General features: G+C 45.6%; 1 protein-coding gene across 1 annotated transcript in view; it reads left to right on the forward strand.

Annotated features, from left to right (window-relative positions):
- ADAM12 (ADAM metallopeptidase domain 12) overlaps nt 1–21,227 on the forward strand; it is a 317,444-nt gene that overhangs the window by 242,381 nt on the left and 53,836 nt on the right. The window contains exon 11 of the mRNA XM_074338816.2: nt 3,393–3,541. Coding sequence (XP_074194917.2) covers nt 3,393–3,541 — 149 coding nt within the window. The remainder of the gene's footprint in view (nt 1–3,392; nt 3,542–21,227) is intronic.

The raw sequence follows: 21,227 nt of genomic DNA on the forward strand, positions 1-21,227 counted from the left end.
AAAGGTAAGTGTGTAAAAATAGCTTAGTGGGAACCAGTTTTCCCCTTTAATGGAGAAAAAGTTTCAACTGGGATTTCGGTCACAGCATTCCAATCCAGGAATTCCATCCCAGCACTGGGATCACCCAGGGCACTGGGGTTGCCCCCATCACTCAGCTTCTGGGATGGACTGGAGCGTCACCAAACATCACCGTGAGAGCGGTTTTCTGACGGTTCTGCTTCTAGACCCAATAGCCAAAAGTCTGAGGTTTTTAACTATTTACCACTGCAAATGCTTGACATACCTCCTAGCCAGTGTCCAATTTGTCTGTATAATAACCTTATTCTTGGAAGGCAGAGACCTAGGTTTATTGCTTTACAAGGATCGTTTTGTCATATATGGGCTATACGTGTTTGTAAAAGGAAATAAAATGGGAAGAATATTTGGGACTTGTTTCTTACGAATTTGAGAGGGAGGTAGATTTGCTAGGCTTCCCAAAGGGGACGCCTGCTCCACTCCATCAGATAATTAAAAGAAAGGTTTTCAGCCCAGGCTGGTGGCTGTCTCTGCTATGAAAATGCTGTGTCCCCTTTGCACCCGCCCTCAGACAGGGAGTATTCTCAGAGACCATTCCACCACCTCCATTAAACAAACGGAACCTTACCCTTCCAAGAAACCATGAATTCCTCCACATTTTTCAAACAGAACGCTTGTGAATATTCCGTGGTATTAAAGGATGGAAGGAGTGGTGTTCTGCTGACTATTACTTTCTTTCCACATACCGTCCAACCCAATCTTCCCAGTGAATATACACGGGGAGGTTTTCTGTCTTCGCTGGGCAGTGTTGGTAATTCACGTAAACATGCACCAGATGGACAGGCTGTTTGGAGGGCTTGCACCCACTCATTAGCTATCTGGCTTGAATGGACTACCCTCTGGTTTTTCTTGAACCTGGAAGCCCTGGATGTGCTCTCCACCATGGAAGTCATTGGAAAGTTTGGTTTTCGTTGGTGCCAGGTTCATTTCAAGTCAGATCCCAACTGTATTTTTACAGAGCAGCCTGTAAAGTTTTAAAAGGGAATCATTTTCTGTTTCATGGTTCCATGGTTGGTTGCTACTGACTTTGCCACTTAAAATTGGCACAAATGTTTTTTAGAGCTGAAACTGAATTCCTCATAAGCATGGGAGGTTCTGCCGCGATGTGGTACTTAAACATTTTTATAATCAATCTCATCATAGTAAGTGGCTTTCTTGAGTTCGTATCCCTGATTCTGTTTCCACACAAGCCTTGTATCAAGATTCCTTCTTTGAAGTCATACAAGGACACCTAATTTTTTTTTTTTTAATGGGTGAAAATGAATGTGGGAAATAAAAGCAAATATGTGGAGTACAGTAAGAATCAAGTCAAGGCCAAAGTTAATCAACAGGAAATACATTTGTTGAACTGGGCAGCAGTTAAGATCACCCTTAGACACATTCCTTGTTTTCTCCACATACAAGAGAAGCATCAAGTAGGATGAAGAGGCCACAGCTCCTTTAACTTCTATAAAATACACAAGACAAGCAAGATCAACATCTTGACCAGATCTAAAGCTTCCAGACCAACTTTCTCCTAGGCTGTCTCTGAAGTTAAGTCCACGGGTCTCACACGTGGCCATGCCTCGTTCAAGAACTTACAAATCTGAGAGGCAGGAAATCGTAGAGCAAGGAAGCAGGACTCCTAATCCAATTAAAATTCGAGTTCTGGTTCTGTTCCTCTATTTTCTCAAGATAGAGCCAATCATTAATCTTGATAACTTAAAAGCCATGCTTTGGTATTGCATTGGACTAAACCAGTCTTGGTTTTGGGATAATGCCATGAGTAAAGAAGTAGGTTTTTGGTTTTTTTCTTATTACAGGTGTAAACTGTTTATCAGAGTTTCTTAAGACATATTCCGTTTATAATCACCTCTATGTGAAAGAATGTAAAACAATTTGGCAATTAAAAGCAAACCAAGACATTCAGTGATGCTAAAGAATCAGAGGTAATTTTTGAAGAGTGAATTCCTTGAATTTTGAGCCAAAGCACGCGAAATTCAGCCCTTTATGTTCTGAGCTCCACTACATTCTCTTTGCCAGCGTGTGTTATTCTTGAGAATTGATTTCCTGAAACATATTTGTGAAGCTTCCTACAACAGGAAACTGCAAAACCCAAACAAAGTCATTTATTAGGAATTTCATCTATTCTAAGAATAACTTGGTTCCTTGACGTGCCATCCTTTTCTTAGACTAAGGACTAGTGAAAGAGACAGTTGCAGCTGTAACTACTAACACACCACTAAGATCTTATACACACAAACGCACCTTGATCACAAGGCCCCACAGAGTCTGTTTCAGGAATGATGCTTTCTCTAAAACACAGTATCACTGTTTCCTGGAAGCCTCTTGGAAAACGTCTTACCTTGTTCCTGAGTAGCACAAAGCAGGATTCAAATGAGGTACCTTCATTACTCTGAGGTGTGCAGGCCTTTTCCAAGACACAATTCATGGGCGTGATTCCTGCACATCACATCCACTAGTCAACTAATTTTGGTTTGTTAAAGTAAAGTAACAATATATCTTTAGTTAATTCTAATAACTATTTAGCCAAGCCAGCCATGCACTCCACTGAGTTCAGGTAGCCATGAAAGGCTTGCTGAGTGGAGAAACTGCCCCCTAAAAACCAAGCAAAAGGTTGAGTGAACCCCAGCAGCCAAAGTCAGGGTAGCAGGACACCGCCATCCATTTCCAAAGTCTACCTGACACGACAGAGGGCCAGCGAGAGTGAGGCCCTACTGGATGACATTCGTAATTCAATGAGTCTTCAAACGGATTGCTCAGTGTGGTTGGCATTTATTGTGAATTGTTGGGCATTTTCCAAGTATCCTTCTCTACCAAGTAGACAGGAAGAGGCTTGCTCAGTAACGGCTACTCAGGTCTTACTGAGGATGTCACAAAGTATGCTTCCCCTTACCAACTTCACGTCAGCAACATTTCAGTCACGGATAAAACGGTACTTTTATTCCCCACAAAGGAATGAGACTCTCGTCCCATGATGTAGGACAACTTTTCACTTCATTCAATAGAAGGGCGGTTTCTGGGGGATTGTAGGAAGCAGGATGGAGAAGCGTGCCTCGATTATCTCATGTGAAGACATAGGAATACATGAGCTATTCATTCCTCAGCTAAAGGCATCGCAAACTGGTTTAATAAAACATGTCAAATCTTTTTTCTAAGTTTGAAGGAAGTAATGGGGCTTTATATTGGTTCCTTGTTCTAGGGGAATGGATTCAGTCAAATGTGGAGGAAAGGTAAATGTGTGGGAAGAGGGCGAACTTGGAAATAAGGCCAAGGAGATGTCACCTATACATCTGTGCTCTTGTGTTTTCTTGGAGGACCATTCAGACAGCCCTCTTGGTGCAGCCGTGACCCTGGCACATGAGCTGGGCCACAATTTCGGGATGAACCATGACACACTGGAGAGGGGCTGTAGCTGCAAAATGGCTGCCGATAAAGGAGGCTGCATCATGAACCCTTCGACCGGGCAAGTACCAAGGCTTCCAGCTGCTTTTAGAGTTGGGCTTCAATTTGAAATGTGTATTGGGAAACAGCTAAGCAGAAAGCTCCCTGATTTTCTGGCCAGAGTACCCATGGAAGCTGCCAGAAAGAAATTTCTTTCCAAGTAGCAGGAGTGGACTGTGCTCCTCTGAGAGAGTCACAGACAACCAGATTCCAGTGCCACATAGTGGGGAGCAGACCTCATCCCTGAGAAGTGGTGGGGTGAGGGCTGCTTTTGTTTAGAAGTCACGCATTTTCCTCTAGTCCCGGCACACCCAGCCATCTGAACTCCTGGTAAACCCACTGGGCAAGGTGGGCAAGGTGACATGGGTCCGTGTCCTTCAGAGGGTGCTAAGGAAGACGTGCTTCTGCCCTCAGTGTTGACCCTTGGGTGTATTTGAAGTGCGTCAGTATCTTGGGGATTTGTAGCGTTCACACCTCTGCTACCATATCACCTTATCATGTCTTAAAGGTTAAATGAAGTGACTTTTCTGTTTCAGTAAATTATGTTGTTTCATCTCATTCAATCCCTTTCTGGAACTCTAGACTTGGTTCACCCAGAAATGAAGGAAGACAGTTTCGTTATTGGAGCATTCAGATGAGGTGGAAATAGATGCGACTCTGAGTGATTACAAACGCTGATGTGTCCTTCCACCTCGAAGGGCCCGTCCCAAGCTAGAATGTTGTACCATGTCGGGTGTTCATTCATGAGGGAAAACAGCACTTATTCAAGGCCATCGTCTCTTGTAATTCCTGGGAACCATCCCAGCACGTATCTTCATAGCACTTCCCAGGCCGAGGCTGTTCTCTGGGTTTGCTGACAGGGACCGTTGGGAGCAAGAAGTAAGTGCTAACTGACAGCCTGAAGTCTGGCCTCTGTGAAGACATTCATGGTGTGAGGGGAACCCCTGCCAAACAGGTCTCAGAGTCCCAGAAGGGGGCTGAGTTGTGGTTATGCTTTTGGGAGCAACAGCCCTGGGGGCCTCCTGTCTAAAGGCTTGTAGGGCGTCAGGTTGCCCCGAGAACAGAGACTGGCAGAGCTGCACGCTCACATCCTGGGTGTTGTCACCTCATGTGAGCGGTGGGCGGGGCTTCTTGTTACAGCAAGGCCCTGCTTCTTCCGTCTGTCCCTCCCATCAGCGCAAAGCTGTCGGGGCATCTCTGGCTCCTGCTTCCATCTTAAGCACAATTCAAGGGAGTCACAAAGACCTAGTAGTTCCACTCTTGGTCTCTAACCCTGTGATGACCTGGGCCTGAAGTGAAAGTATCTTGGGCCAACACCAACAGGAAGTAAAATATTGCAAACTCTAGATACCAATAAGTAGAGTTCCCCAAAAGGGAGACAGGTCACTAGTGTGCGCCTTGTCATTCAAAGAGTCCAGGCTGAGGCATAATAACTGTTGGCTGGGCGTTTGGGACAAACAATTCCTTCCTAGGGTGTGAGGTTGGCCCGGGGTCTGTGGGTGTCTTCTGTTTCCAATATTCCACCAGTGCAGTGGAGCCCAGCACCGCTGGCCAGTGAGCTGTGTGAATCTCAGAGAATGAGGTTGGTAGGACCTTGACGTGCAACTTCCTACATGCTTTCTCCTCGTTGATGAATTCAAAGTGGCCACAGAAATTCACTCTGTGCTTAATTTTCCTGAATATCATCAAACAGGCACAAACACATCAGACTACAGCTGACCCTTGAAAAACATGGGTTTGAACCACGCAGGTCCACTTATACGCAGATTTTTTTAAAAAATAAATATATAGTCAGCCCTCCGTATGCCTGTGTTTCGCACCCACAGATTCTACCAACTGCAGATCGAAACTGTGTTTTCCATCCGAGCTTGGGAATCCGCGGATGTGTAAGGCTCACTGTACCTATGGTTTTATATAAGGGACTTTGCTATCTGCAGGACAGGGGTGTCCTGGAACCAATTCCCCATGGATGCCAAGGACAACTAAAGTATTTGGGGAGTCAAAAGCTATATGCAGATTTTGAATGCTCAAGGTGCAGGGTGGGGGTGTCAGCTCCCCTATCCTTACATTGTTCAGAGGTCAATCCCAGTACATGCCTCCAGAAGTGCTTCCCAATGACTAAGAAGATTATGTTGCTAGTCAATATCGTTAATGCTTTTGAACTCTTGATAAGAGAGAGGTGGAAAAGAGGAAAATCTAGATGGGGAACACTGGAATGGGGTCGAAGGGATCTGCTGGCCCCAGTTCTGACACCACTTGTTTTTGGTAATACAGGCAAGTTAGCAGCCCCTCTGGCTCTTATGTCCTCATCAGTAAAATAAATCAATCCATCCTTCTTTCCTTCTTTCCCTCTTTCCTTCCTCCCTCCCTCCCTTCTTTTCTTCCTTCCTTCCTTCCTTCCATCAGTCCATCCACCCACCCACCCATTCTTCCACTTATTTGTTCACATATTAAATAAATAAATATATATATATATATATATATATATATATATATATATATATATATATATATTTTTTTTTTTTTTAAGATTTTATTGGGGAAGGGGAACAGGACTTTATTGGGGAACAATGGTCAAATTGTTGTCCTTTCAATCTTAGTTGTGGAGGGTTCTGTTCAGCTTCAAGTTGTTGTTCTTTCAGTCCTAGCTGTGGAGGGCGCAGCTCAGCTCCAGGTCCAGTCGCCACCGCTAGCTGCAGGGGGCACAGCCCACCATCCCTTGCGGGAGTCGAACCGGCAACCTTGTGGTTGACAGGACACGCTCCAACCAACTGAGCCATCCGGGAGCTCAGCGGCAGCTCAGCTCAAGGTGCCGTGTTCAATCTTAGTTGCAGGGGGCAGAGCCCACCATCCCTTGCAGGACCCAAGGAACCGAATTGGCAACCTTGTGGTTGAGAGCCCACTGGCCCATGTGGGAATCAAACCGGCAGCCTTCAGAGTTAGGAGCACGGAGCTCCAACCGCCTGAGCCACCGGGCCGGCCCTAAATAAATATTTTTGACTCCTGAGCTGCTTGTGGGAAATGCACAGATGAGGAAGACCCTACAGCTCTAAAAATTGTATGACTCTGGAGGCACAATAGCAAGGCATACTTTCTGGTACTCTCCATAGTATTGTGTTAAGCCCTTCAAACTGGAAAGTGTTCATGGCGGTGTTTATGGATACGAGCCAATTACCCTGGAGATATTTGAAAACTGTAGGTAGAAATGGTATTGTTAAGAGCTCAGCAAATCATTTAAAAGGCTTTTTTTTTCTTACCAGGGTTTGCTAATAGCTTTTATTTGATTTATACCTTATTAGCGATTTCTAACTTTTCTCCTTTGCTGAGCTTGTGCTTTTGTATAAATATTTTCTGTTTGGTTCTCATTTATGGTCCCACATTCCTGTCCAGAGAGTGGTGTTTTTCATTTTCTCAGATGGAAAGAAACTTCCTAAGCAAGTGGGTGAATTAATCAGAAAAGCCCACAGTGCAGGGAGGTCAAGCTGCCCGGTCCACCTTCTGCCATCCGTCACCCATTGCAGAATTTTCAGGCTGCTTTTAATCTCCGCTATTGTCTCAATGTGGTCATTCTCTTTCCTCACAGGGTCCCACGAGAGTGGGAGAGTGGATTAAATGAGATCATATGTCTTTGTAAGTTGTAAATCACTCCCCAAATATATGGCAGTATTATTATTATTATTATTTAGCTCACAGGGATGTTGGAACTATTGAAAAGTGAAAGGCCTTTCTCAGAATTCCTGCTCATAGTTACTGGAAAGCACTTTAATGCTATGGAACGATCTTTCAGTTTCTGTGTGAATGGCTCCTTTGAAACTGGCCCACGTCCAAACACCAACCTTCCTCCTGACTCCCCCCCATTACTGATTCAGGCATGAGTGGCAAATGTTAAAAATGTTATTTAAGTCTTAGCCCCAGAGGTGACTTGCAAAGACATGAATCAGTGACCACTTTAATGATACCAAAATCTCCCAGAATCAGAAAGAACCGAGTATTGCCCATGACCGAAAGGAAAAGTGCATCCCCTGATATACCTTGTTTATTCTTGATCAAAACATTCCAGAATCCGAACTCTGAGAACATTCACCAACTGCCATCATTGACAAATTGGACCCAAAGGCCTGAAAATACTGGGAGCAAGTGGAGTTCTTTTAAACATGGCTGTCATGACTTCAGTTGCGTGTGACGGGCATGGTCAGGGGGTCTCCCTGTATCATTAATTACTGCACGTCTCTGATGTGTGTGAGAGTGTGTGTTTTATGTCTCTGAGGAGTTAACATTAAGAGCTGTCTTGGAAATTACTCTTTGGCAAAAGCAGTAGCTGGGGATTCGTGTAGGAGTTTAAACTCAATTGAGTCCATCTATTCACGAGCTTCCTGGAGCATTTGGTCTTAAGGGGTTGAGGACTAAGTATGCCACATTTAAGAGAGTAAGAAAAATGTAAATAGTTTGAACACTTTGGAAAACAGTATTTAGCATAGTAGTAAGTATCACTTGCTAGAGTGTGTGTGGTGGGGGGAAGCTATATTAATATTCAAACATTACTCCCCAGCTTCCTTTATTTTTTTTTGCAAAAAGTTTTCCGTTAAAATGAGATTGGAGTAATAGAGCCATTTCTTGAGGGCAATGCAGCTGAATCAGCTTCTGCAACTTATTACGCTCTTTGACAGGGGTTGGGGTGACGACCGTGGACATGACAGATTCGTTTCTTGCCCTCGTGGAACTAGTGTTCTAGTGAGGAGGAGAGAATTGACGACCAATAAGTGCTGTGAAGGGAGCAGATGGAGAGACTGGAAAGGAGACACAGGGGCTGCGGCCTCCAACTTTAACCGGAGGTTTAGAGAAGACTTCTGTGTGGAGGTGACATTTAAGTGAAGATCAAAAGAAAGAGGGTGACAGAGAGCCTGCGGGGTCACAGAAGGATGGGATCTTGGGTGCAGAGGGTACTGAACAAAGGCTTTGAAGGGGGACGCATTGCCGACCGGAGGCCAGTGGCCTGTGGGGGCTGGATCAGAGTGGGGTGGGGGCTGGGAAAGTGGTGCTGGTACTGCTGGAGAGACGGATGGGGAGTCCAAGCCCACAAAGCCCAGTGTGCGCAGTCGGGTCATGGGTTCTTCCCCAGGGCAGTGAGAAGTCACTGGAGGGATTTAGGTAAGGCAGTGATAGGGTCGGATTTGTCTTTTAAGATTTCTCCATTCTTAAGACCATCACACAGCATCTGAGCTAGTAAGTATAGCTTGCCAAATTGAGGGGCTTACTGTCTGTACAAGAAAAAGAAAGGAAGGGAGGGAGGGCGAAAGGAAAGAAGGAAGGAAGGAAGGAAGGAAGGAAGGAAGGAAGGAAGGAAGGAAGGAAGGAAGGAAGGAAAAAGATAGATGGGCTTCCTGTAAAAAAAAAAGCAATAGTATATAAACTGTCATTTCGGTTCAGTGTAATTAATAGGTTTGCAATCCATTCAGAAGGATCCTGCGTGAGCGTACCAGGGGCACCTCACACTCAGCTCTCCAGTCCTTACACGTGATGTAAGAGATTCTTTTCTGCTGAGGGTTTCATGTTGCTCCTCCCACAGTGAGCGTCCGTTAGGACTCTACTTCAAAGAACCACGGAAGAGCAGTGCCACACTCTGCGTGTGTCTAAAACGCATCACTGCCACCGTTTTCATGCTGATGCTAAGATTACGGGTTGGGGCTGTTTGGGTTTCGTTTCGTCCAGACTGGCAAACGGCTCCTGAGGAAAGAATGTGCCTCCGGCCGCCAATGGGGAGAGAGCAGTTTGTGGAGCGCCCAGGAGAATGAGGGCTGAGAAAACCAGCAAATGAGGGTGACCCCTGGCTCCCCAGGGGTGTGAGTAATTTACATTAAGCTGCAGTTGGACGTTCAGGAATAACATCTACAACTAGCTCAAATAACCATGTTTAAGGAGAAAGCATTGCCATCCTCCTTCCTCTGAAGTGTGTATAATCGGCTCATTCAATTCCATTTAATTCAATTCAGGAAGCATTTATTGCATACCTACTTGCTACACACCTGTCTGGATGTGGGGCACATCTGGAAGGCCTCCACCCAAGTTCAACCCTCTCTAAGGAAAACCAAGATGACATGGGCCCTCCTCTGACTCAGGACCAGCCCACTGTGGGAAATAGGGCTCTGTGACCAATCACAGCAAACCACTCATTACTCAACCAATATTTACTGTGTGCCTATGTTCCAGATCCTAAGGAGCAGCGTGGGGGCGTAGACACAACAGGCAGCAAACTTGACTTCTAGGAGCTCATATTGCGGTGGGGATGACAGGCAAGTGAACTGATGATTACAGACTGGAAGCTGAGGGCTCTTACGGGGGACATTTCTGGGTGCCATGGGAATCATTGCGGGGCATCTCGTGTAACCTATTGACACAATCCTGGGCATCATAGCATCTCGTCTATAGGTATTTCAGTGTGTGCCTCTAAAAAAAAATGAGAAAAGTTTAAACATAACCATGATAGCATTTCACACCTTTTAAAAATGAGCAGTAATTCATCGTGAACGAGGAGCAAAGGTTGGAAGGAGGTGTTGGGCAGGTGACACATTCTGGACTAAAGTCCAGTCTGAACCGATCCTTGAAGTATTGAGTAGGGTTAGGCGACCCTCCTGCGAATTCCTACTGTGTTTCCCCGAAAATAAAGTCTAGCCAGACCATCAGCTCTAATGTGTCTTTTGGAGCAAACATTAGTATAAGACCCGGTCTTATTTTACTATACTATAAGACAGGGTATAATGTAATATAATAAATATATAATATAATATACCAGGTCTTATATTAATTTTTGCTCCAAAAAGCACATTAGAGCTGATGGCCTGGTTAGGTCTTGTTTTGGGGGAAACACAGCAGCTCCTATTATGGGAAAACCGGATTTCTTTTTGAGGCGGTCTCTATCTTCAAAGGACTAAAATGATTTATACTTATCAGTGAAAATTTCCCCAGAGCTTTGGATGTGGTGGGAATTGATAGAAATTAGATGTATCTGGAAAGTCTGTAGTCTTTGTAGAAGTTGCAGAAGTCAGTGCAGGATACACACTTAATTAACACTCACCTCCTTTTGAACTTTGAGGAACTGAGATCATGAAATACATTTATCATAAAGGGATTTTACAAGAATGGGATCGGGGGAAATTATTTTGCCCTGTCAGCTCTTCATTTGATTTTTTTTTTTTTTTCTCAAATGAAAAGTTTAAGATAGTCTTTACTTCCTTCTTCAAAGTGTCGGGGGGTGAAAAATGGAAATCTTTATGTACAGAGGGAAAAAAGTAGGAGGAACAGTTCCAAAACGAGGAACTCTAGTAAGAGGAACACAGTATTGGTCAGGATTAATTAAAGTATCCAACCAGAGCAAAGACGTTGGCTGCATCCCGAAATTAGCATAAAGGAAACATGACAGTTCAAGAGGACATGACGATACAGGGTATGCGCTTGTTCCCCTCCGTGTAATTAGATGCTGCTCACTGGAGACAAAAGCCTTTGTCTGCAACTAATGCAGAGGTGGAATACTAAAAGTCACTGCTCCAGGGCAAGGTAGAATTGTCATCCCCTCTTACGCTGGACACCGCACAGAGGTCAAGCTAGGGAGACAGAGCTATGTGGCCACCGTTCCTTGAATATCCAGTTTGGGGGAAATGAACGTAGGCAAACCTGACTTTGACCCTAGAGGATTGCCTTCTGGATGTCGTGTTTCATCCGTAAACAGTGAGAGATGGGTGTCACTATACCCATTTGAAAGATAAGGGAGCTGGAGCTCAGAAGCTTAAATGAATTGCCTATGCTTTCAAAGCTACCCAAGTGGAAGCCCCAGTGTAGGGGGCTGAGGTGCCGGGAGCCACCTGCCTCCCCTACTTTTCCCCTTCCATGTTACTTGTCTCAAGTAAAAATTTACAGCAGCCCTAAACCTCAGGAAGAAGAGCAAGGCTTCTGTCCTGGGATACAGGCCAGAGAAAAATGTGCTCAGCTTCCAACTGCAGGCTTGAAGGGAGCTCCCTGTGGCCAGGCTCCGTGCAGCGAGGCTGATGACACTGGGCAGCCATGCTGTCCCGCCTCCGAGTGTGTGTGTCACATTGGGTATGTTGCCATATATGGGCTTCATGTGGGGCCTGAGGCCTTCTCAGTACAGAGCAGTGTCCCTCTGCGACTTCTGGGAAACAGGAAGGGCTGCCCCATTTTTAAGCCATTTAGTTCTGCAAACCTCCTTCAACTTACGTTACAACAGCAGCGAATGACTGCCTGTCATTCCTCATTAATCCAGCATTTTATTTGTGGTAGAACATGTGTGAAGACAGTACAGCTGAAATTCTGCCACTCTTTTCTCCCTCCACGCCCCATGGCTTCCTCCTCTACCCAGAACTTGTGGTATGGAGGCCCCAGTGTGCGGTCACGGGTACATTCTGGGCCTCTCTGCAATCAAAAATATCCAGAACGACCCACTTTAAACTCTACTAGGTCACGAATTGTCTGTTTACTTCATTGCTAAATCCCCAGCACCTAGAACAGTGCCTGGCACATAGTAGTGTTCAATAAATATTCCTTTACTAAAATAATAGATGGATGGATGGATGGATGGACAGATGGATGATGGATGAGTATATGGGTGGATGGGTGATTAAGTTGATTGTGGATGGATAGATGATGGTGGTTGGATGGATGGATGGATGGATGGATGGATGGATGGATGGATGGTAATTACAACACAATCAGATGTATACAGAGTGAGGCCATCCTTTTGTGTAATAGCTAACTGTCTGGGGGAGAAGATTCTGAGGCTGCTTTATAGTAACTCTAGCATTTACAGTAACATTGCTGTTTTCATTTCTTGTATATCCCACATCATTCTGCAATGGGTTTACAATAGCTTACAAGAATAGATACAACACAATAAACAGAAAACCAAAAATAAAATAAAAAGTGAGGGCTGAGAAAGTTCCCCAGGTAAATAGGTGGCTGAATCCACGGTGGCGGGGGCGGGGGCGGTTGGTAATACTCCATGGAGATCAGGCTGACAGGAGCAATTTGTTTTCAAAAAGTGGAGTCCTTCAGAAGTGGCTTCTCCTAAAAGCCTTTGCTTCACTTAGCTAAAGTAGGGGGAGAGGGCCGGAAATATAAAAACTAACCATAGTTGTAAGGTAGGACCCTAGAGACCTCCTAGACCACTCTCCAGTTTACAAAGAACTTCCCCATCTCCTTTCGCACTTAATTGTCATAGCCCCGAGAGGAGAGAGTGAATACAGAGAGTCACCTCCATTTTACAGATGAGAAAAGTGAGGTTCAGGAGGGCCAGAGGACCCACAGTTAGTCAGGATCACATCAAGATGTCAGCTCACAGCTTCTGGCTTGCGGCTTCTGACACATTCCTTGGCTCCTCACTGAGTGTCTGTGAGCAGAGAAGCTGTCGGATCCCAATCACTGAGGTGGGGGGAGGAGGAAGGGGGCCAGCCCTGCACCACTCTTGGGTTCCAGTTTGCCATGACGACAACCCCAGCGTCAGGAGCTCAGTGAGGCAAGAACAGTGCCCATGCAGACTTCAGCCCTCGTTGGGCAGCTTGGAGGTCTATCCACCATGACCAATCTTTCTATCATATTTGATTCGAAGTGTCTTCCCTGTGACAGACTTGCAGTCAGCAGGAGCAATTGGCAGGACCTCTGCAGGTCGTCTCCTGGGGTAGGGGGAAAGGGCGGAGTTATCCTGGACTGTTAGCTGTCCCTTGTTAACCTCTGGATCTGTCTGTGTCTGTCAGAGCCCCGGCCTGGGTGTGCCCCCCGGCGCAGCAGCCTTTTCTTAGAACAACTGAGACATTCGTCTCAGACACCCCCTCTGATGAGCTGTGTCCCTTTAGTGTGGCTCTGGGTCCCCTGTCCTTGAGTCCCTTGCCTTTCGGGACTGGGCTTAAGAGAAAATAGTCACCCAAGCACAGCAGTGAAAGGTCTACTCTCTGCTCTAGAGGCTTCCTGTGCACCACTCGGTCCAGGCTCAGTTGGTAACTTTCGTTATTAGAAATCTAGGAAACTACATTTGCACTTTAATTGGTTTCCAGGAGGAGGAGCAGAGGTCAGAGTTCGCGGGTTAAAAACGTGAATTATAGCATGCCACAGATGGCTGCTTTCTGGGCCCCACGGGTTCTCTATTCACAATGGACATGTCCTACTGAGGACAGTTTTGATCATTTGCTCCTGGCCTGGTGGTGTCCTTCACCGTCTGCGGTCCATCTGGCAGACCCATATGGTCAGCGTTCCTTTCTTGGAGTTGACAGGAGGAAGAGCTCTCCCTGTGGGCTCACCCTGGGTTCTGTTCTATCGTGTGAGCCAGTGTCCTCAGTGTCACGGCCAGGGCACCCTCAGCTGGGCAGAGTGGACGCAAGTCTGCCTCCATGTCCCATCACACCCTGGAGGAGCCCGGCAGACTGGCACTGCTGTCCAGGAGGGTGACTGTCTTCTCTGCCCACAGCCTGTCGGGGCCCGAACGGGCTCACAACCTCCCTGATGTGAGTGCAGTCTGGCCGGTGCTTGACTCCGGGTGTGCTGGATAAATCCTGAGACCCGGTCTTTGTTTGCCATTACACCAGAAGTGTTCAGGAAGGTGCTGGAAGGGAAGCTCGGAGTAATGTGCAGGACTGCGGGGCTGGCTTTTACCTACATCTGCCTCCAGGGAGCCCAAGGCACCTGGGTAGCTGCCCATCTCCTCCATTGATGCCAATGCTCCTGGCTCAGCCATTTGTGCCAGGTCATGCCTGAGGCTGCCCTGGGGGTAACTCCTGGAGGCCTCCTGACTGCCCTAGAGGCAGTGTGGTTGTTCATGTCCAAGAGCTGCGTTTTCAGTCCTGACTCTGGAACCACGTGACTGTGGCAAGGTACCTGACCTCGCTGAGCCTTAGTTTCCTCATCTGTGAAATGGGAAGGACACAATTGGACTCACAGGGGTGACTGTGACGCACAAAGCTTCCGATCCACAGGAGGGGCTCACTAAAGAACGGACTGCTCTTAATGTGTATACTCATTATCCCTGACGTGCAAGGTGATGTGACATCAAAAGCCCCTGAAATGGGATGACCTCCAGGAGCGGCACCTGAGTCCTGCCAGGCTGCTGAGTACAGATGCCCCCACCCATCCCAACAGGGCAGTCTTCACGGTTGCACCTAAATTCTGTGCATTTGCAAGTTTTTATTCCTGTGCATAATCATGAAAAACCTAAAGATTTTTCTGACGATGGCCCTGGAATTCTTGGTTTGAAACATGACTGAGCAAAGTCCATCCCAACTGTGTTCTCTTGCACCCTCTTGCCCCTATTTCAGTGGGCCTCGCGCTCACCTAGGAAGAGAAGATGGTCGCATGTGGGGCTCATGCTCCTGGAGGGACTAGGAATAAATAGCACTTGTTCTGAGCTGTGAATGAGTGCGTTGTTTTTGAACACGTCTTCAAGCCGGTTGTGGTATCGATGATAAAGAGTGAATTGTTAGATCATGTTCTCAGAGCACAGCGGCTGATCCAGTCTGTTTGTGGCCATATTCCACTCTGAGCTTGGTGCCTGGCCTTGGCCTTGGAGTAAAAGGACAGAAGAATGCATGGGGACAGAGCGGGGGTTTTGGGGAAGACATTTGGAAGAAGCTTCCAGGAACTGAAAACAGCCATAGCTGCACGGCAGGTAACAACCACCTAAATGCGTTTTTGTTTCTTTTTAGTTTGTTGATAGTTTGGTTGGTTGGTTGGTTGTGTTCGTAAATTCACATTCTGGGTGAGTAGTGTAGCCCAGACCTTCCAGAATGGAGCGGGGTCTCTTTCTTCTCTGTGTGTATCAAGTTGAGGGATCATACTTAACTGCCTGATCACTCCTTTGCCTCCTGAATTGTTTTCCTCTCAAGTGTACTTATGATTTTACAGTGTAAAGATTGCTGTGTTTGGGCTACCCTTATAATAAATTCTGCAGCATATCAGAAACGTTGCCAAATGCTAGAATATTCAAGTCAGTCATTTGAAATAGCCAAAGTGGCAACTCTAAATGAGAAAACTAAATACACATCTTTTTTGTAGAAATATTGGCAACTAGCACCTCACGGTTCTTTGAAGTTAACCAAAGACTTTCACATTTTTTGTTTGAAGCTCATTGAGCCTCACCCTCTGCGTGTGCGGTGGTTATTACCCCATTCTATAGATGTGAAAACTGAGGTTCAGATTGAAAGCTTTAGGTTTAGTAGATGAGGTGCTCAGACATGGTCTTCCAATTCTGATTCTTCTCCACATCCTGCAGGCCACACACCCAGTGCAGAAGAGCCCCCCAGGGCTGCTGAATCTGTCACTTCTGCTATCAGGAAGAAAAAAACAAAAACAAACAAAAAAGCCCTCCATTTTAGTCTACAAAAATAAATCAGTGCGAAGCAGGATGTCAGCAATGTATTTTCCAAAACCGGTTAACCCTCTACTGTTTAATTATTTATCGGCTGTGGAATATGTAAGGTTTTTATTATTATTATTATTCAATTGATTTAAACAGAGAAATCTGGATGGCTTCCCGTCCATCCCTGTTTCCTGCGACATTGGCTTTTCCTGTCACACAATTGTGTCAGCTCCAAGGAGTTCTCAGCAGCTGCCTAGGCTGTGTCATCCTTCTTCCTCCGGTCAATCCCATTTCTTTCCTGCAGTCCCCACATGGACTGATGTAACCCCCGAGCGTGGAGCTGTAGAACCCGGACTCTTTGGGACCCAGCACACATTTATTAACGAGGCAGCAGAGTCAACAGAAACATCGAGAACAGGGACCTGTAGCCCCAGTGAAGCCAGCGGATTACAGCTGCTTTGCCTGGCTGCCTCATTTCCAACAAGAAGAGCAGTTGTCTCTGAGTAATTCCCAGAGAGCTTTCACAGGCAGATAGCTCCTGACCCCGTGTCAAAGTTGATAAATTGGCTTAGTGTGATTCACCCCAAGGATACAGCCGTGACGCGCACAATGGACTCCTCCAAGAAAAGAATTTTGTGACTACAGACTTGTCAAAGTCAGCGTCACCCCTAATAATGTTTTCCTTGGCAGCTTTGTAATGGCTAAAATACTACGCCGCGACGGCGTTTAGGGTGGGAAGCCGTAAGGGGCATTATTCCTCTTTTGAAAAGTGAATTTTGTATGTTGTTTTATTTCCCCAAATCACCCAGCTGTTTCATCCCCTTCTTATTTCTAACCTTGCAATCAGCCTGGTAAATTTGCCCCCAAGGGTCCTTGGGAGCTAATCTTAGAGAAAACAGTGATGTGTGGAACAGAAGAGGTCCCATCTGAGCCGGAGCCAGTCACTCTCGCTCGGTTGCTGAGAGAGACTGTCTGCCCGGGAGCCAGGCAGCATTTCTTTCTGGGTCCGAGGTACAATCATTTTAAAGCGTTCTCGTGCCAAAGGAAAGTATCGTGAGAAGGGGCATCTTTTCTGAATAATTCTCCAGTTTCACTGCTTTGCACCGGTTTATCAGTGCTGTACATCAAATCAGTTAGCTGCTGTCTTGACGTATTTGGGATAACTTATGAAAAAGCATTAAAAAGCACACTGGGCTGAGCTTGCGAAAAGCTGTGACAGAAACTGAGGCTTGTTTTTTTTAACTACTGACGTGCCCTGCACAGTGTCTCATCAGCAGCTGCGGGGCCCAGTTCAATGTCCTTTTCATCAATGCTCCAGGGACTAAAGCTATAAAATAAGAAAGGAACAGTAGGAGCCAAAGGAACAGGTTAGAATTGCCTTGCGCTGGAATTTGAAGCAAGCGGAAGGCATTTGCTTCAGAATAGAAACAACACTGTTCACAGTCAGAACCTTTCCTGGCACCTTAATTAGTATACAGTACGATGAGTCAGTTACTCTGCTGTAACACTTGTGATATCCGACAATTCATTCATGATTTGAACTCGGCTTTCAGAGACAGTTCATGAGACTTTAGAGCATCAGGTTTTCAGAGGGCTGTCCATTGAGTTTTTCTTAGGCAATGGAACCACAGTGAAAAACAAAACTGTTTTCTAATTTAAGTGCATGCATGTGACCTGTGAGGAGCCTATATTATACTTCTTAATTTCTGACACAAATAAGTGGACTTGTCCATATATTATCTTTACGATGTTTGGATTTTAAATCTAGGTCCATTGTTCCCAAACGTTAATTTGGATTAATTACTTAGACTGTCAACTGATGAGCCCTGTTGTGATATAATCTCACTTCCAATGGAATGTCATTCAGCCATAAAAAAATGAAGTGCTAACACACTACCACATGGATGAACCTTAAACACATGATGCTGAGTGAAAGAAGCCAGACGTAAAAGGTCACGTGTTACAGGATTCCATTTATAGGAAATGTACAGATTAGTAAATCCATAGAGACAGAAAGCAGATTGGTGCTTGACAGGGACTAAGAGGAGGGGAGAGTGAGGGGTGACCACCAAATGGGTCAGAGGTTGGTGTGTTTTTAGAGCCATGAAAATGTTCTGGGATTAAATAGCGGTGCTGATACCACACCACTGTGAATGTGCCAACAGCCACTGGACTGTATGCTTTCAGTGGTGAGTTTCATGTCATGTGAATTTTACCTCAGTTAAAACAAAAATCATCAGGAAAGCTTATTAAAATACATGGTCTTGGGCCTTACCCCTGAGTATTTCTGCGTCTGGGTGGGGCCTGAGCATTTGCATTTCTAGGAAGTGGCTAGATGACGCTGAAGCTGGGAACCACCTTTGTGAACCTCTAATCCAAGCAGGTGGCAGGTAATGGAAGGATTTGTCCTTCAGATTTAAATCAGTTCATCAAGGGTCACTGGTCACTGTCCACGTTTCAGCAGTTCCCTGTGGATGGCCCGGCACTGAGCTGAGCATCAATAAAGAAAATACAGCTTTTAAATAACTGAATTGGAATCACATCTAGTCTCTGTCATCCCTGTGAACTCTGTATCAAGTCCCTTCACCCCGTTTGCAAAGTGGGCATAATAATACCCCATCTCAATGGATTGTTTTGAAATAAGTAGAAAAAAATTAAAAAAATATATTACTAGGAGAAACTTTGCCCACCATATCACCTAGCTTAAAGCAGGTTCTCAATAAATAATTATTTAAAATATCTATCATATAGAAGTATCTAAGTTAAATATAACTATATTATAATTATAGACAATTTTATATTTTCAATATAATTTCTATGTCAGATACATTATATGTGATTTTATATACTTCGTGTTATTTATGTGGGTAAATAGGCATGATATATTTATTTTTATGTGTAAATGTATTTCCATATTTATATGGATGGAGAGGCAGTGTGGGGAGTTGGCGTGTCCAATAGTCAGTCCCCTTGGCAAAGGCCCCGCAAGGGGACAGTGAAAAGAGCTCAGGCCGTATGTGAATCATCTTGGGATCCTCCTCAGAGCGTTGTATGTAACAGACACTTGGAAGTTAGTTCTCGAGGGAATGCGTGGATGACTGAGTAGTGAACGTGCTCCCCAAAAGGTCGACTTTTGCTGTCATCCAATGTTCGGACATAGAGCTGGGACCTAGGGCGCAGCACGATGAGCTTGGTGGTACCAAGCATCTTCCCGACGTTATTCTCTTCTGTGTGGCTGAGATGGAGAAGTAACAGTCTTAATAATCACTGTGCTGACAAGTCCTGTCCATGGATTCCTGGCATCCCGCTGGCAAGAGCATCCATGCCTCGCTCGTGGTCCATTGGCACGTTTTTCATGCAAACCCATGAACTGTTTTTGGACTCCTTAGGCCAATGGTCAACAACATCTATTGTGCACGAGCCACTGTGCAACCAGTGACCATTTGGATATAAAAGGTATTCAAATATGTGTAGATTCGGGTGGTGTTGTAATTAGGGGAATCTAATACTTGGTCCTATCAAATGTCCCGATCTTTTGAGACTTGAAATTATTGTGGATCACTAACGGCTGTTTATTGGGGGAGGGCCATTGCGTTAGATATAATTTTTAGATACTCTTAATTCCTACACACCAGTCAACTGGGAGGATGGCAGCAGGTTAAGGGAGGTGATGAGCAGACCCTTGTTTGTCAATCAAAAGTAGTTTGGTTTAAAAAGGGAGGAAATAATAAGAGTTTGCAGTTCTTATGAAAATAACTTCAGTCATTATCAGTCCCTGGTCCATGCAGGACAAAACCCCTTCTCCCATTTAATGATACTCTATGCTAGTCTTTTTACCATGACCTCAGCATGACCTTGAGTGGCTTAGGGGCCCTCTCTGCATATGTGTTATTGAAAAAAGAGCCTGTTTCCGTGTTAGTGAACAAATTCCTCTAGGCCAGTCACACCTGTCCTACACCTTTGCCCAGCTCTGCCCTCTGCCTGGAACGTCTGTCTCCAGATGTGCCCACAGCTTGTTCCCTCACAGCCTCCCAGGGAGGGCTCAGATGCCTTCCCCCAGTGAGGCCCTCCCTGAACACCCCCCACACACATCCTCTCCCCCAGCCTGTTTTTTCTCCTTAACACTCATTCCTTTCTAACACACTTAATTTACTCCCTTATTTTGTGATTATCTGTCTGCCCCCCTGCAAGACAAGCTCCATGACGGCCAGGATTTCTATATGTTTTGTTTATTTCCATATCCCCAAAGCCTGGAACAGTGCCTGGCACATAGTAGGTGTTAAATAAATATTTGCAGAATAATTGAATGATGAGTGACAGTTGGCTCTGCTTTTCTGCCTCTTAAGCCTGACTTCCTCTAAATGCCCAAGTAGGATTTAGGAATATTCTAAATCAAAGTAAAATAGTCACCTGTCTTCCCTGATGAGAACTCACGAAAGGAGGGAATCAGCAAAGACACTGTACAGGGACAGAACGCCCCTTGGTCTCACCGCCATTTGTCATCTAAAGAGAGTTCTTGGCTGAATACAGAGGCGTTTCTCCATCCTGGCACAGAGGAAATGGTAGGAATGCTGCTGGGCCAGTCCTCGGGAAGGGCAGGCAGGTTTGGGGAAGGACCGCTGGCCTTCCCAGCAGGCGGCACTGGGTCACTCTGAGCAAGTCGGAAAGGCCCCAGATTGGAGGGAAAGTGGACCCAGTCACGTGTGCCCATGGCAGGAGCTGTGAGCCGGCAGTTGTTGGAGGTTGTAATGGTGCCGACTTTGAAAGCAGCTGGCACCAGGTGAGACCAGGCCATGTGGGGTGAGGCCCCGCTCTGAGCTGTCCATGGGAAAGGAACTGACTCTGTCGGTGAAGTCATCACTGCCACATTTGGCATCTATTTGAGGGGCATTACCACGTTGTTGTTAAAACAAAGGCAGCCTCAAGGAATTAATGCCTGGACGTAGTTCCTCGGCGCAAGGTTGAAAACCTATGAACCGTATGGATGTTACTTATCCGTGATTCTAAGTGAGAGATCATTTTTAAAGCATTTGGGGTTTGTCTTTCAACAAAATAAGGAGCTAAGAGAAGCAGAAATGTGTTGTTACACAGATCGCTATACCTGTGTCTGAAAACACACAACTATAGTTGTGTCAACAACGATCTATCCTGTTTGCGTTTCCCAAACACTCTGAAGTTTAAACCCTGGACTTAAATTGATGTCATTCATCTTCTGTCTCATTAATGCCAATCCCGCTACCCTCGCAAATCCCAACATGTACTTGTTATTTTGAAAGACAGTGAGATGAGAGGACTTGTCTGAGCTGTGACGGGAGTTAGCCTCTGTCCTCTGATCTGTGGACGCTGATGGCCATTC

Source organism: Rhinolophus sinicus, chromosome 15 (assembly GCF_057876585.1).
Source record: "Rhinolophus sinicus isolate RSI-liver-muscle chromosome 15, RSI-T2T, whole genome shotgun sequence".
NCBI classification, from domain to species: Eukaryota; Metazoa; Chordata; class Mammalia; order Chiroptera; family Rhinolophidae; genus Rhinolophus; species Rhinolophus sinicus.